The sequence below is a fragment of the Leuciscus leuciscus genome, assembly GCF_965113295.1.
Source record: "Leuciscus leuciscus genome assembly, chromosome: 14".
Classification (NCBI taxonomy): Eukaryota; Metazoa; Chordata; class Actinopteri; order Cypriniformes; family Leuciscidae; genus Leuciscus; species Leuciscus leuciscus.
Window position 1 is genome coordinate 14562787 of NC_138738.1, and position 12922 is coordinate 14575708.

Consider the following 12922-nt stretch of genomic DNA (forward strand, 5'->3'; position numbering starts at 1 on the left):
TGAGTTTCTAATAATAATGCTCTGCTGCTATCACATTGTTTAGTTTTCCGACGATTGGTTAGCCTGGTCTGACAGTAGCTAAGTCTTGATTGGTCAGAGTAGATGTCACGTCACAGAAAGGAAACAGCTGATTGGCCGATAGAAGTGTGACCTCCAATCACACCATGGCGGCTGTGCAAACTCCATCCGTACACCCACACACCGGCGAAATACCACATTAGAAACTGTTGCGAAGGGAAAGTACAACATCACAGGTAGCATAGCATATATTGTATGAATGTAAAGATAGGATGAAGAAAGTAGTGTTGGTAACCGGTGCTAACAGGTAACGAAACTGTGTGTATTTAATTGTTTTCTTTATAGTTTCACATCACTGTTATAACTTATAATAGTTAGACATCAGTTTTAAACTTAATTTTGTTGTCATTATAGTGATGGAAACCTTTGGTTCTTTTTCAATTATCTTTCTGTTTTAAATAACCAAAAGACATCTTTGAAAGAAATACATTAGAATTAATTGTATTATTCTGTATGTGTTCTCATTATAGCCAGTAAGTTGACATGTTGCACAATGCATCTCTTTACTCTGTAAGCTAATGTTCACTGCATATATAACCCTGTTTGCTGTCATGTGTTCAGTGGTATTGGCCTTGCCCTGTGTGAGCGGCTACTAAGCCAGGATGCCCAGCTGCAGCTCTGTCTGGCCTGCAGGAACATGCAGAGAGCTGAAGCTGCCCGACAGGCTCTTCTAGTGTCTCACCCTCAAGCTCAAGTTTCTCTGCTGCACTTAGATGTGGGCAACATGAGCTCAGTGCTCAGGGCTGCTGAGGAGTTCAAGCAAAAGTAAGACATCCCAGTCCCTGTTTACCAAAATGCACTATCATTTTGATGGACTTCATGCTGCTACTGAATTCTTTTAGTTCAAGCATATAGTGACCAGGGGCTGTCAAGCTCTAAAAAGCATTATAAAAATAATCTGTATGACTCATCTGCTATATTCCAAGTCTTTTGAAGCTATTTTATAGTTTTGTGTGAGGAACAGACTGAAATTTTAGTCTATCACACAAAAAAAATCCTGCCCTCTAAAATCTCATTTGCGCATATTCAAATTTAGTGCACCACAGTCGGAAAGCATGAACCCAGCTTATTATGTTATGAAAACGTTATTTTGAATGTTCAAATGGTCCAGTATTTTAAAGGCAGGGTAGGTGATTTGTTCCAGAAACATTTTTTGTTATGCTGGTTGAAAGTCTCTTCACATCCTGATTGCAATCACTAAGTTAAGTGGTCTAAATGTATTTATATGTATATCTCGTCTTTGGAAGGCATTGGACCATAAAATGTTCTTCCAATCATTGCAATCAATTCCAATCATAGTCCGAATGTCCTAGCAGTCAGCGTGTGTATTTCCATACCTCCGCAGTCCGCACACCCTGCTCACGCAGACATCACACGTCATCAGCCCGTTTTAATGCTATATGTGTTTCATGCTATGTGCAACCAAAACATCAGCCATAGTTCCTCCTGAACCAAAACAACAAGCTAATTCTGCATTCACACCATAACTACTGTAATTTGGAAGATATGGAAACCCGTGACATTATACTCGGAGCGGTTAGTGACTCGAATTTATGCGTTTCTATGACAACGTTATTAACAACAAAATGAATCTGCAGCAGTCAGGTGGTACAGGTCAGAGCTCTTTAAGTTGTTTATGTTCATTATTATTGTAATGTTATGTGCTTTGAGACATGATGTACTTTAACACTGTCTTTCGTGACGCTTTTGTTTGCTCCTTGCTGTACACGTTCATGTGATTTGAAGGAGGTGTGGCTTTGTAGAGCACTCTTAGGGGAGGGTGGGATCTTATGCTTTCAAAGCTAGCTCGCTATTGCTAGCCTCTCTGAAAATTACCAGAGAATGTCTAATAAGGGGAGAACTTCCACTCTCAGTAAACTTCCGGCTTCTGAACTGGTTGCAGTTCCACTCTGGTTTCATATGAGGGCGCTCACAGAGGTCTGAGTCTACCCCTCAAAATCCACTTTTCTCAGGATATAATTTTTTGTCTAGTAATTTGAATGTTGTATTCGAAAAGAGATGCAAAGAAATTACACATTGCTGGGTGTTAGATTTTTTAGAGTCACTTATTTGCTTTAAAAAGTCTTTTAAAATGTCAATGACGTCATACACATCGTATGACCAGAGATACTGCTTTACGGCAATCCTTCAGTCACTTAGGTGCTTTCGCGCTCTGCACTTTATTTTCTCTCGAGGCATCGACAACACAGCTGACACAGGTAAATACACGTGCTAGAAGAGTTTTTGTTTTGTTGTTTTAAAAGACCATCAAGCGGTATCTCTGGTCGTAATCAGTCCTTCACTGACCAATCAGCGTTCATTAGCAGAATGCTAGCGTGTTATGGGCAACAACAACTCAACCTGTAAGAAATCGAAAGGACATAAGTACTCGTTCATTCAACTTTCGACCTTTAACCCATGTTGAACTTGCAAAACCTACAATCAAATCTGAGATTTCTCAATGGCAATCGGGTGAAAGACACAAACTTAGCCGTCTAGCTCCATAGACTCCTATTCATTTTGCACTCATGGGTGATCGCCCCCAGTGGAACTCTGGTGGAACTACAACCAAAATTCGGTACAATAGGACTTAATAGGAAGTGGACAGGCTCTCCGTAGACGGGCTCTGAAATTACTTATCCTACCTTTAAAGAGGCTACATGCGATTTTCTGAAATTTAAACTCGCGACTGACACCTGTGGCAAAAAAACGAAACTGCTCTTCCTTTCTGCTCGCTCTCGTACGTGCACACTTCACAAGTCATCCGCTGCAAAGAAGTCAACATTATGTTTACAGAGGTAAGAACAGTCAAATACATATATTGTTTGAGAAACTAAGTTTGTTTGCTGACTAGCGGTGGTGGCAGAGTGATCTGAAACGTTTAACATGAACGCGCTTGACGTCACATCCGCAGACAGCGCGGGAAAATCCGACCCGACAGAAAATAGGAAAAATAGGATACAGGCTTATAGGTGCACCCACTGTGAGCGGACAAGGTGTCAGTATGCTCATCAGGAGATGTTTGAGTCATAAATGGTAAAATAAAAAGGCTATTGTTACGTTTATTTTGGGGAAAAAGTTGCATATAGCCTCTTTAAATGTTGTAAGGTTGTTTTTTTGTGTTTTTTTCGCTTATGTGAATGTTCGGGAAAACATTAGGGGAATGTCTATTTTATAATTTTTCAAGTATTATGGGAATATCTAACCGTTTCATGTTTAAAAAAATGTTCCATGAATGATGTACAAATAATTTGTTTTGTTTTTTGCTAATGCAGAGGTCTTCAGCGACTGTCCTGCAGAGTTTAGCTCCAACCATTCAAACACACCTAAACCAGCTAATCGAGCTCTTTGGGATTGCTTCAAAATCGCAGGCAGGTGTGCTGAAGTAGGTTGGAAATAAACTTTGCAGGGCAGTGGCGGTGCATCTGAAATCACATACCTACTGTATGAGTAGGTACTACATTTGAATATACTTAGTAACCGTTAAAAAAAACATACATACTACCCTTTTGGCATACTGTTTTTCGCATACTATATAGTAGAGAAGTATTCTATTTCGGATGCAGTGTGGGCCTCCAGGAGCAGGGTTGAAGACCTCTGTGCCAATATTTTGATAAACTTAATAAAGACAGATAACAAATGTTCTATTAACATTAACCTTCCCAGAATGTTAGAGATTGTTCCCTGTTGTTCCCTGTTCCTCTAGTATCCATGCCATAAACCAACAAAATAAAATGAACTTATATGTAAAGAAAAGTTTGGAGCTTGGAGCCATTGCAAGAATTCACCCAAAGTTAATCAGATTAGTCCATCTATACTTTCGTACTTGGTATTATATGACCAGTGAAGCACATTTGGAGCCCCCAGTTTGATAAACATAGATTAAAACGTTATTTAATATTTTATACTTTTTTTTTAACAGGTACAACAGATTGGACTATCTGTATCTCAATGCTGGAATCATGCCTAATCCCAGGGTAGATCTCAAAGCCTTTTATAAAGGCTTGTTTTCTAGGTACAGTATATATTTTTTTTATATTTACACTACTGTTCAAAGGTTTGGGCTCATTAAGATTTCTTTTTTTTTTTTCTTTTTTTTTTACAGAAATTAATACTTTTATTCAACAAGGATGCATTAAATTGATCAAAAGTCAAAGTAAAGACTTTTAAAATGTTACTATTTCATATAAATCTGTTCTTTTGAACTTTATTCATCAAAGAAAATCTTTCAAAGAAAAATAATAAGCAGCACAACTCTCTTTAACATTGATAATAATAAGAAATGTTATGCATAATTAGAATGATTTCTGAAGGCTCATGTGACACTGAAGACTGGAGTAATGACTGCAGCTTTGCCATCACAGAAATAAATTACATTTTAAAATATATTAAAATAGAAAACTGTTATTATTAATAGTAATAATGTTTCACAATATAACTGTTTTACTGTATTTTTGATCAAATAAATGCAGCCTAATGTTACCGACCCCAAACTTTTGAACAGTGGTGTATAGTTTCTATACCACAGAAAATTTCTAAAATGTTTGTGCCCCAACATTACTTCCCTCACCTGTAAATATGATATTGCCATCATATTATTTACTACACTTGAAAAGAATACAGCACACAAACTATGCAAATTTCTTTTATGCATGTAATTCTAGATTAACAAAAAAATTGCTTGTAATGTAATGCATCCATCAGCCAGTGATTCAGTAATATACATTTTAAAACATTGATTGTTACATACTTAGTACTGTGTTGTTTCCTACTTTTAAAGTTAGTATGCAGGTTATAGTATATACTTATGTCATAGACAGTCTGCTGTTATATTATAGTATATTTTATGTTGACTATAGCAGAAGTCTTTGATTATAATTCATTTTATCTACCCATCAGAAATGTGGTTCATATGTTTGCCACGGCGGAGGGTATTCTGACCCAGGAAGATAAGGTCACACCCATTGGTTTGCAGGAGGTGTTTGCCACTAATCTTTTTGGTCATTTCCTTCTGGTAAGTTGATGGATAAGAACTAGCGAGTGTGTTTCAATGACCACACATAAAAATAAACCGAACATAATAACAAACAGAGACAAAACTAGTGTTTTTTTCACCACTATTTCTATGGGAGCATAATTTGGCTGTGGTATTTCTATCTTTTCTGTGCAACACTATCAAATAATCTGCCTCAAAAAGATCACCAAGAACAATATTTCATCCATGGTTGCCACAGCATTCATTTCACTCGTCAACAACCTGTTCCCTTGGCAGCTGCCCGATCAATAATTCATCCGAACGTCTCTAGTGCTGAAGTTATTTTGAGTCCTCAAATTGTAGCCCTGTGCTTCCTTGTGAAGTGTTGCTGATGTTAATTGAAGAGCTCGTTCATTTGCGCTGAGGCACCTGGTCATCAGCGCTGGAAGTCAGAGCAGCAGAGTTCACTCCTCATGCTTCTCTATACAGTGGAGTTATTGTGACTCCAGTGGCTCAGACATTAAAGTTGCAGTAGATATGACACTCCGTGTCCTCGAAGGCTAGACAAGACATATCGATTTTCTGCTGAGACGGCGCAGAGTGAGGGGGATCAATTGAGGCTTGTGTTTCTAGTCAAGTTGCCCTCTGCTTCTCTCTTACTCACACACTTCTATTCTTGTTTTGGTTATTTTAAAAATATATATAAAATAGTAAAATAACATAAACACAAACAAAAAAACTAAAATATACAGTACCAATCAGAAGTTTGGGTCTGTAAGATTTTTTTAAATACTTTTATTTAGAAAGGAGGATGCATTAAATAAAATAAAACACTTATGATTTTTTTAAAGATTTCGATTTCAAATAAATCAAACTTTCTAATGAACATTTATAAAAAAAAAAATGTATAACCATGTTTCATTTGTCAGCCATTTTGTTCTCAGGGTGTTCTTCACTGTGTTGTTTAAGACAAAGTGTGTGGCGTAATTATCTTTTTTTTTTTTTTTCTGACATGTCAACTTTTGGCCCGCCTAATGGTGATAGTTTGGGGCAGCATTACCAGTATGGTCATATCAACAATCAGTGTTTTTGTAATTCTGTCTAGTATGCAGAAATTAAGCAGTGCATTCCCTGATCCAACTGTATTTTTTGCTCCTGTGACAGGTGAGGGAACTGGAGCCCTTATTGTGTCAGACGGACCACAATTCTCTAATGATCTGGACATCTTCTAGTAATGCCCAGCGATCAGCCTTTAGTCTAGATGACATGCAGCATCAGAAAGGCCATGAGCCCTACAGCTCCTCGAAATATGCGTCTGATCTACTTAGCTTTGCTCTAAACCGCCACTACAACAGCCGGGTAAGTTCCCAGTTCCCTGCACAACTTTAAAGCCACACTCTACAACTTCCAAACATTTGCATGACATTATATAGACTAGAGTATCATAAAATAGCATAATTTATTATTATTATATTATTATTTGTGAATTATTAATTAATACTTTTGATCCGTTCTCAGGGTTTGTACTCATCAGTGATCTGTCCTGGTCTGGTCATGACTAACCTCACCTATGGAATTCTACCATCATTCTTCTGGACCTTCATCATGCCAATAATGTGGCTTGTAGGTCCCCAATTTACTTTACTTCTTGTTTATCAACACGATAATTGGAATGTCACACACAAATTTAACAATGTGATTATGTCCTAATGTCTTGTCCTGTCTTATCAGATAAGAATATTCACCAACACCTTTACCCTCTCACCTTACAATGGAGCGGAGGCTTTGGTATGTACTAGCATCACCCCAAATGGTTCAGGCATCAAGTTTAACCTTGAATAATTATTATATTACACTCACCGGCCACTTTATTAGGTACACCAGTTCAACTGCTCGTTAATGCAAACATCTAATCAGCCAATCACATGGCAGCAATAAAATGCATTTAGACATGTAACCATGGTCAGAGAATGTCTAATAAGGGGAGAACTTCCACTCTCAGTAAACTTCCGGCTTCTGAACTGGTTGCAGTTCCACTCTGGTTCCATATGAGGGCGCTCACAGGACAAGTGCAGAATGAATGGAGGTCTATGGCGCTATACCCCTCAAAATCCACTTTTCTAAGGATATAATTTTTTGTCTAGTAATTTGAATGTTGTATTCGAAAGGAGATGCAAAGAAATTACACATTGCTGGGTGTTAGATTTTTTAGAGTCACTTATTTGCTTTAAAAAGTCTTTTAAAGTGTCAATGACGTCATACACATCGTATGACCAGAGATACTGCTTTATGGCAATCCTTCAGTCACTTAGGTGCTTTCGCGCTCTGCACTTTCTTTTCTCTCGAGGCATCGACAACACAGCTGACACAGGTAAATACACGTGCTAGAAGAGTTTTTGTTTTGTTTGTTTCTGGTCCCGCTTCGGATGCCATGATGCCATCAAGCGGTATCTCTGGTCGTAATCAGTCCTTCACTGACCAATCAGCGTTCATTAGCAGAATGTTAGCATGTTATGGGCAACAATAACTCAACCTGTAAGAAATCGAATGGACATAAGTACTCGTTCATTCAACTTTCGACCTATAACCCATGTTGAACTTGCAAAACCTAGGGCTGTACTGTCCCAGTCGATTAGTCGATTAATTGGTCGATACGTTCTGGTTCGACCAAAATTCTGATTGGTCGATTTTTTGCCGCGTTCATTTCATCAGTTTTGCTGCGTTTATTTCATCAGTTTTGCCGCGCTGAGGCGCGCTCATTTCATCAGGTGGAAAGCACTAACTGCTAATGGGGGTGTTTTCAGAGTACCCTTGTTTCACTTTAACAGTCTGTCTTCAGAACACCCCCCTTGTTTTCACCTTTTTAGGATTAGCCCAACCCAAGAGAGAGCGATAACTATAGAAGGTTTGATGCTGAATATTATTTATTTAATTGTGAGAGCGTTTAATAGTCAGTCCTCTTCTAACATGTCAACAACAAAGAAATCGACAGTGTGGCAGCATTTTGTTAAAATTGATAACAGGAAAAAGGTCGAATGCAAAGTTTGCAAGCAACAGTTTTCCACAGCTCGACGACAAACATGACATATCATCTAAAAGTGGTAAGCTCACTTGTCTGCGTTAGCTTGCCCTGTCTGTTTTGAGTAGGCTATATAAACATATCAGAATTTGCATATTTCAATGTTTTAGTGTGATAACCTAACTTTTTTTTTTTTTTTTGGAGCCTAATGCGCAATTGCGCTGTGCTGTTGGTTGTGTTAGTTTTGAGCCTAGGATGCTTTATTTTTCAGTTATGCACTTTATTTCGTTTCTGCTCTTGATCTGGTTTGTTTAATAAATATATTTTTTTTATTAAAGTGAACGTGCCTTTTGTGTTTATTAAGAGTAAAAGCTTTAAGTTAATAGTCTATTCGTGTCTCAGCTGCGAAGCTGAGCTCATGTTCAGCCTCGCTCGGTGCGAGGACATGCACGGTGAAATGATAGTGTCTGACAGTTATAACTTATTATAACATATGACAAAAATCGTTGTCTAAATTATGTTGCATATTCCTCAACAGTTCTTGTGATGATATCACTAGTTGACAACATAGTAGGCTACTGTTTTCGGAAATCATAAGCTATGATATTGCGCAGGTGCACGTGATGCAACGCTGTCAGAGCCGACAGACTGGAGTGTCAGACTCATTTCAGTGCAAAATAATTAGGTAAAAAACGATTTAATATACTGCAAATAGCCAACTAGTTTTTTATGTTTATTTATAATTCATTTAGGCGGACAACAAGGCTACCAAGTACTGCGCACAGTGCGCATCTAATTAATTAAACTTTTTTTTTTTTACCGTCATTTTTAGTCGATTTTAGTCGATTTTTAGTCGAAAATTTCAGGACTTCAGTCGACCAAGATTTTCTTTGGTTGAGTACAGCCCAATCAAATCTGAGATTTCTCAACGGCAATCGGGTGAAAGAGACAAATTTTGCCTTCTAGCCCCATAGACTCCCATTCATTTTGCACTCATGGGTGATCGCCCCCAGTGGAACTCTGGTGGAACTACAACCAAAATTCGGTACAATAGGACATAATAGGGAGTGGGCAGGCTCTCCGTAAACGGGCTCTGCCATGGTCAAGATGATCTGCTGAAGTTCAAACTGAGCATCAGAATGGGGAAGAAAGGTGATTTAAGTGACTGAATGTGGCATGTTTGTTGGTGCCATGACGGTCTGGTCTGAGTATTTCAGAAACTGCTGATCTACTGGGATTAATTTAATGCACAACCATCTCTAGGGTTTACAGAGATTGGTCCAAAAAAGAGAAAACATCCAGTGAGTGGCAGTTCTGTGGGAGAAAATGCCTTGTTGATGTCAGAGGAGAATGGCCAGACTAGTTTGAGCTGATAGAAAGGCAACAGTTACTCATAACCACTCGTTACAACAGAGGTTTGCAGAAGAGCACCTCTGAACTCACCACATGTCAAACCTTGAAGCAGATGGTCTACAGCAGCAGAAAACCACAGCCAATCCTGTCAGTTAAGAACAGGAAACTGAGGCTACAATTCACAGGCTCACCCCAGTAGAAGATTGGAAATACGTTGCCTGGTCTGATGAATCTCGATTTCTACGGCAACATTCAGATGCTTGGGTCAGGATTTGCCGTAAAAAGCCATGGGTCCATCCTGCCTTGTATCAAGGGTTCATGCACCAAATGAGCATTGTTTAAATACCACAGCCTACCTGAGTATGGCTGAGTGTGTCCTTCCCTTTATTACCACATCTTCTGATGGCTACTTCCAGCAGGATACCGCTCCATGTCACAATGCTCAAATCATTTCAAACTGGTTTCTTGAACATGACAGTCAGTTCACTATACTCAAATGACCTCAACAGTCACCAGTTCCTAATCCAAAAGAGCACTTTTGGGTGGTGGAAAGGGAGATTCGCATCATGGATGTGCAGCCGACAAATCTGCAGCAACTGCGTGATCCTATCATTTCAATATGGACTAAAATCTCTGAGGAATATTTACAGCACCTAGTTGAATCTGTGGCACGAAGAATTAAGGCAGTTCCGAAGGCAAAAAGTGGGTCCAAGTCCAACCCAGGTATACCTAATAAAGTGGCCGTGAGTGTATGCTGCGTGTATGTCTTGCTGTGTATCTCTTTACAGAAATGAATTAATTTACTGAAATCTTTGACTGGGAAAAAATTATGTTTCTTTTTTTTAAGTGAAACCACTTTGACTAATAGTTTTTTTAGCTTAGTGTTGAAAGTCAGTTGGAAGAATGACTTGGCCTCATAGATTTCTCCTGGTCTCAGTTTTCATCTATTGTTTTTTTATTTCACAGTTTTGGCTGTTCATGCAGAAACCTGAGTCACTGGACCCATTGGCCAAATACCACAGTTTGACCTCTGGGCTTGGAAACAATTACACCCAACCACGCAAGGTCAGACCTGACAAGCGGGTTCCCTCACTCATCTATTTTTATGCCCATTTTAGTCCAAGAATTGTAATTCTTTTAAAATGTAGTTTTATATAGGAAATTATAGTCTACAGAGTTTAAATTCTTTGTGATTTGGTTAGTTCTGCTAAGAAATGGTTGGACTTTTATGTATCTCAGCTGTTGATCCTGTTCACATCAATCATTACTCATACCTACATAATTTGACAGTAATGTATTATTTTTATTTTTTTTAGATGGACATTGATGAGACCATTTCAGAGGCCCTGTATGTGAAGTTATTGGAACTTGAGGATACAGTGCGTAAGAAACTGAGAAACGAGGATCTAGATATCAAAGCAAAAATCTAAATGTAAAATATGGACTCAAAACTCTCACATTCTATCCATCCCCACAAAGAAATATTTAAGGAATTCCTTAATATTTGTTTTTCATGAAGATCAAAACACTTTATATGAAATGATTGTGGTAGTCCTGCATTATGAACTGTCATGTTCTTCACGTTTTTTTAACTTGTATTTACAAACAAGTACTTGCATTAATGTATTTGGCAAATACATCACTTATATCCAAAGTGACATTCAAGGTACACATTTGATCAGTTATTGCTTTCCTTGGGAGTCGAACCCATGAACTTGGGGTTGCTAGCACTATGCTCTACTTTTTGAGCTACTAATTATGAATGGCTAATTATTGTGATATTTCCATTAGTTTTGTTGCACTGTATTCCAAGGTGAATGGTTTTTTACCATTGTAAGTAATATGAACAGTCAGCAGTCTCTGACTCTGACAGAAATGGGATCACAAATCTGACATGTATTTTTATCTATTCCGTTTTTATTTTGTCACCCAAAGGGCCTTCCAAAATGATTTGATTTAATAAGAGTGTACTGTATAATATAAAAGGCTGGTCTCTAGCTGTCATCTCTTTCCAGTGAATAATTGTGTATGTGTGGAACTGTGTACATTTTTATGATTAATAAATTGCTTGGCAAAGCACTAACTGTTTAATGTGTCTTGAGATTTCAGTTTAACTTTACTTTGAGAGATCTAATCCTCTTTAAACAAAAAATGGGTTCTTCTCACTCAGCCGATACACTATGTAGGCTACAACATTATTTTTTCTTTGTTCACAGTCAAAGTATAAAGCAAATACAACAAAGTAATAGTTGAAGTGCAGTTGTAACAACTTATTCAACTACACAGCATTAAATAAACATACATATCAGAAACTAATGATTGTAATTCGAGCTTTACTGGCATGATAAATTGTACATTGTATTGCCAAAGCATTTACATGAGCATGAAAAATAAAAATGAACAAAGTAGAACTAATTCTGTCTTAAACAAATGTGGAAAAACAGTTGAAAAAAATACTTTCAGTGGTGTGCGTGTGTGTGTGTGTACAAGAGTTTGTGTGAATTCTGTAATTCTCCAGATGAGTTAGCAATGTATGGGGGTTGCAGGTATTGATGGGTTGCCATGGCGACGAAGATCAGAGAAGCACTTCCCTGTGTTAACAAATAAACGATCATGCTATAACCAACTTAGCTTTCTGTGTTTTGCCAATACATTTGTTTAGAGATTTTTTAATCACAAACAGTTAATACCACAGTACTGGCTCGTCAATCTTACCTCTGTGTTGAAGCTGGAGTTCTCTCTCTGGTACTCAGCACAGTACGCGTGCAGATGTTCAGGTAAATAAACTTATGAGACTGGAGCAAATTGTTTGTTGTTCTACAATATAGCACGAAGCGATGCAACTCGAGTGATCCAGACATTCGGAGCTGGTCAAATGTAGTGTGTTGGATATGTTTCCACATCCTCATCTGCGAATATTTGTTGCAGAGGGACTTGAGAAAAACTGCTCGTGTCGCACTCTGTTTCTTCAGCGAAGCCACTGAGTTTGGGGTTGCAGAATGCCCAGACCATGCCACAAAAGTACACAAAAAACGCTGACATCACCAAAAACATGAGCACATAAGACTCAATAATCGCCTCCGTCACCACATTCGGCATTCTTCTTGTGCGCGGAAGAATGGTTTCTTCAAATACATAAACAGTTATGGTAAAAAAACTTAGCTGAATGTCTATGAATCACAGTCGCCTTCAGCCCAGTATACCATCACAGCTGCTTCTGCCTTGTGACAGTGAGTTCATGCAGTGTTTCGCACTTTGCAATAAAGATTGCATAATCAATATTCAGAATTTTTTTTATATATTAATAATAATTTAATTGGGACCAGAAGAAAGTCATATTTCCATTTAACACCTTTGAACGTTATGATGTGGATTTGTTTTGTCCTGTAGAGCCAATAAAAAAAATAAAAAATAAACACTTCTCAAAGTAGTATTTAATTTATTCACAAACAATGCCTAACATTTGACATACATCACTGCTATGCAGAAGAGATGAC

At 38.0% G+C, this 12922-nt stretch overlaps 1 protein-coding gene and 1 long non-coding RNA gene across 2 annotated transcripts; one reads left to right on the forward strand and one right to left on the reverse strand.

Annotated features, from left to right (window-relative positions):
* The first annotated feature begins 153 nt into the window (after positions 1-153).
* hsd17b7 (hydroxysteroid (17-beta) dehydrogenase 7) lies at positions 154-11516 on the forward strand. The gene is made up of 9 exons (XM_082137409.1): positions 154-325; positions 640-843; positions 4001-4093; positions 4978-5092; positions 6218-6412; positions 6572-6676; positions 6785-6841; positions 10392-10490; positions 10742-11516. Exons 1-9 carry the CDS (start codon positions 291-293, stop codon positions 10853-10855), a joined length of 1017 nt encoding a protein of 338 aa, XP_081993535.1. The 5' UTR covers positions 154-290; the 3' UTR covers positions 10856-11516.
* A 225-nt stretch (positions 11517-11741) lies between these two features.
* LOC309474793 lies at positions 11742-12633 on the reverse strand. The gene is made up of 2 exons (XR_014197418.1): positions 12141-12633; positions 11742-12016 (listed from the first exon to the last, which is right to left on the reverse strand). It is a non-coding gene; the product is annotated as an uncharacterized lncRNA (long non-coding RNA).
* Between the last annotated feature and the right edge of the window lie 289 nt (positions 12634-12922).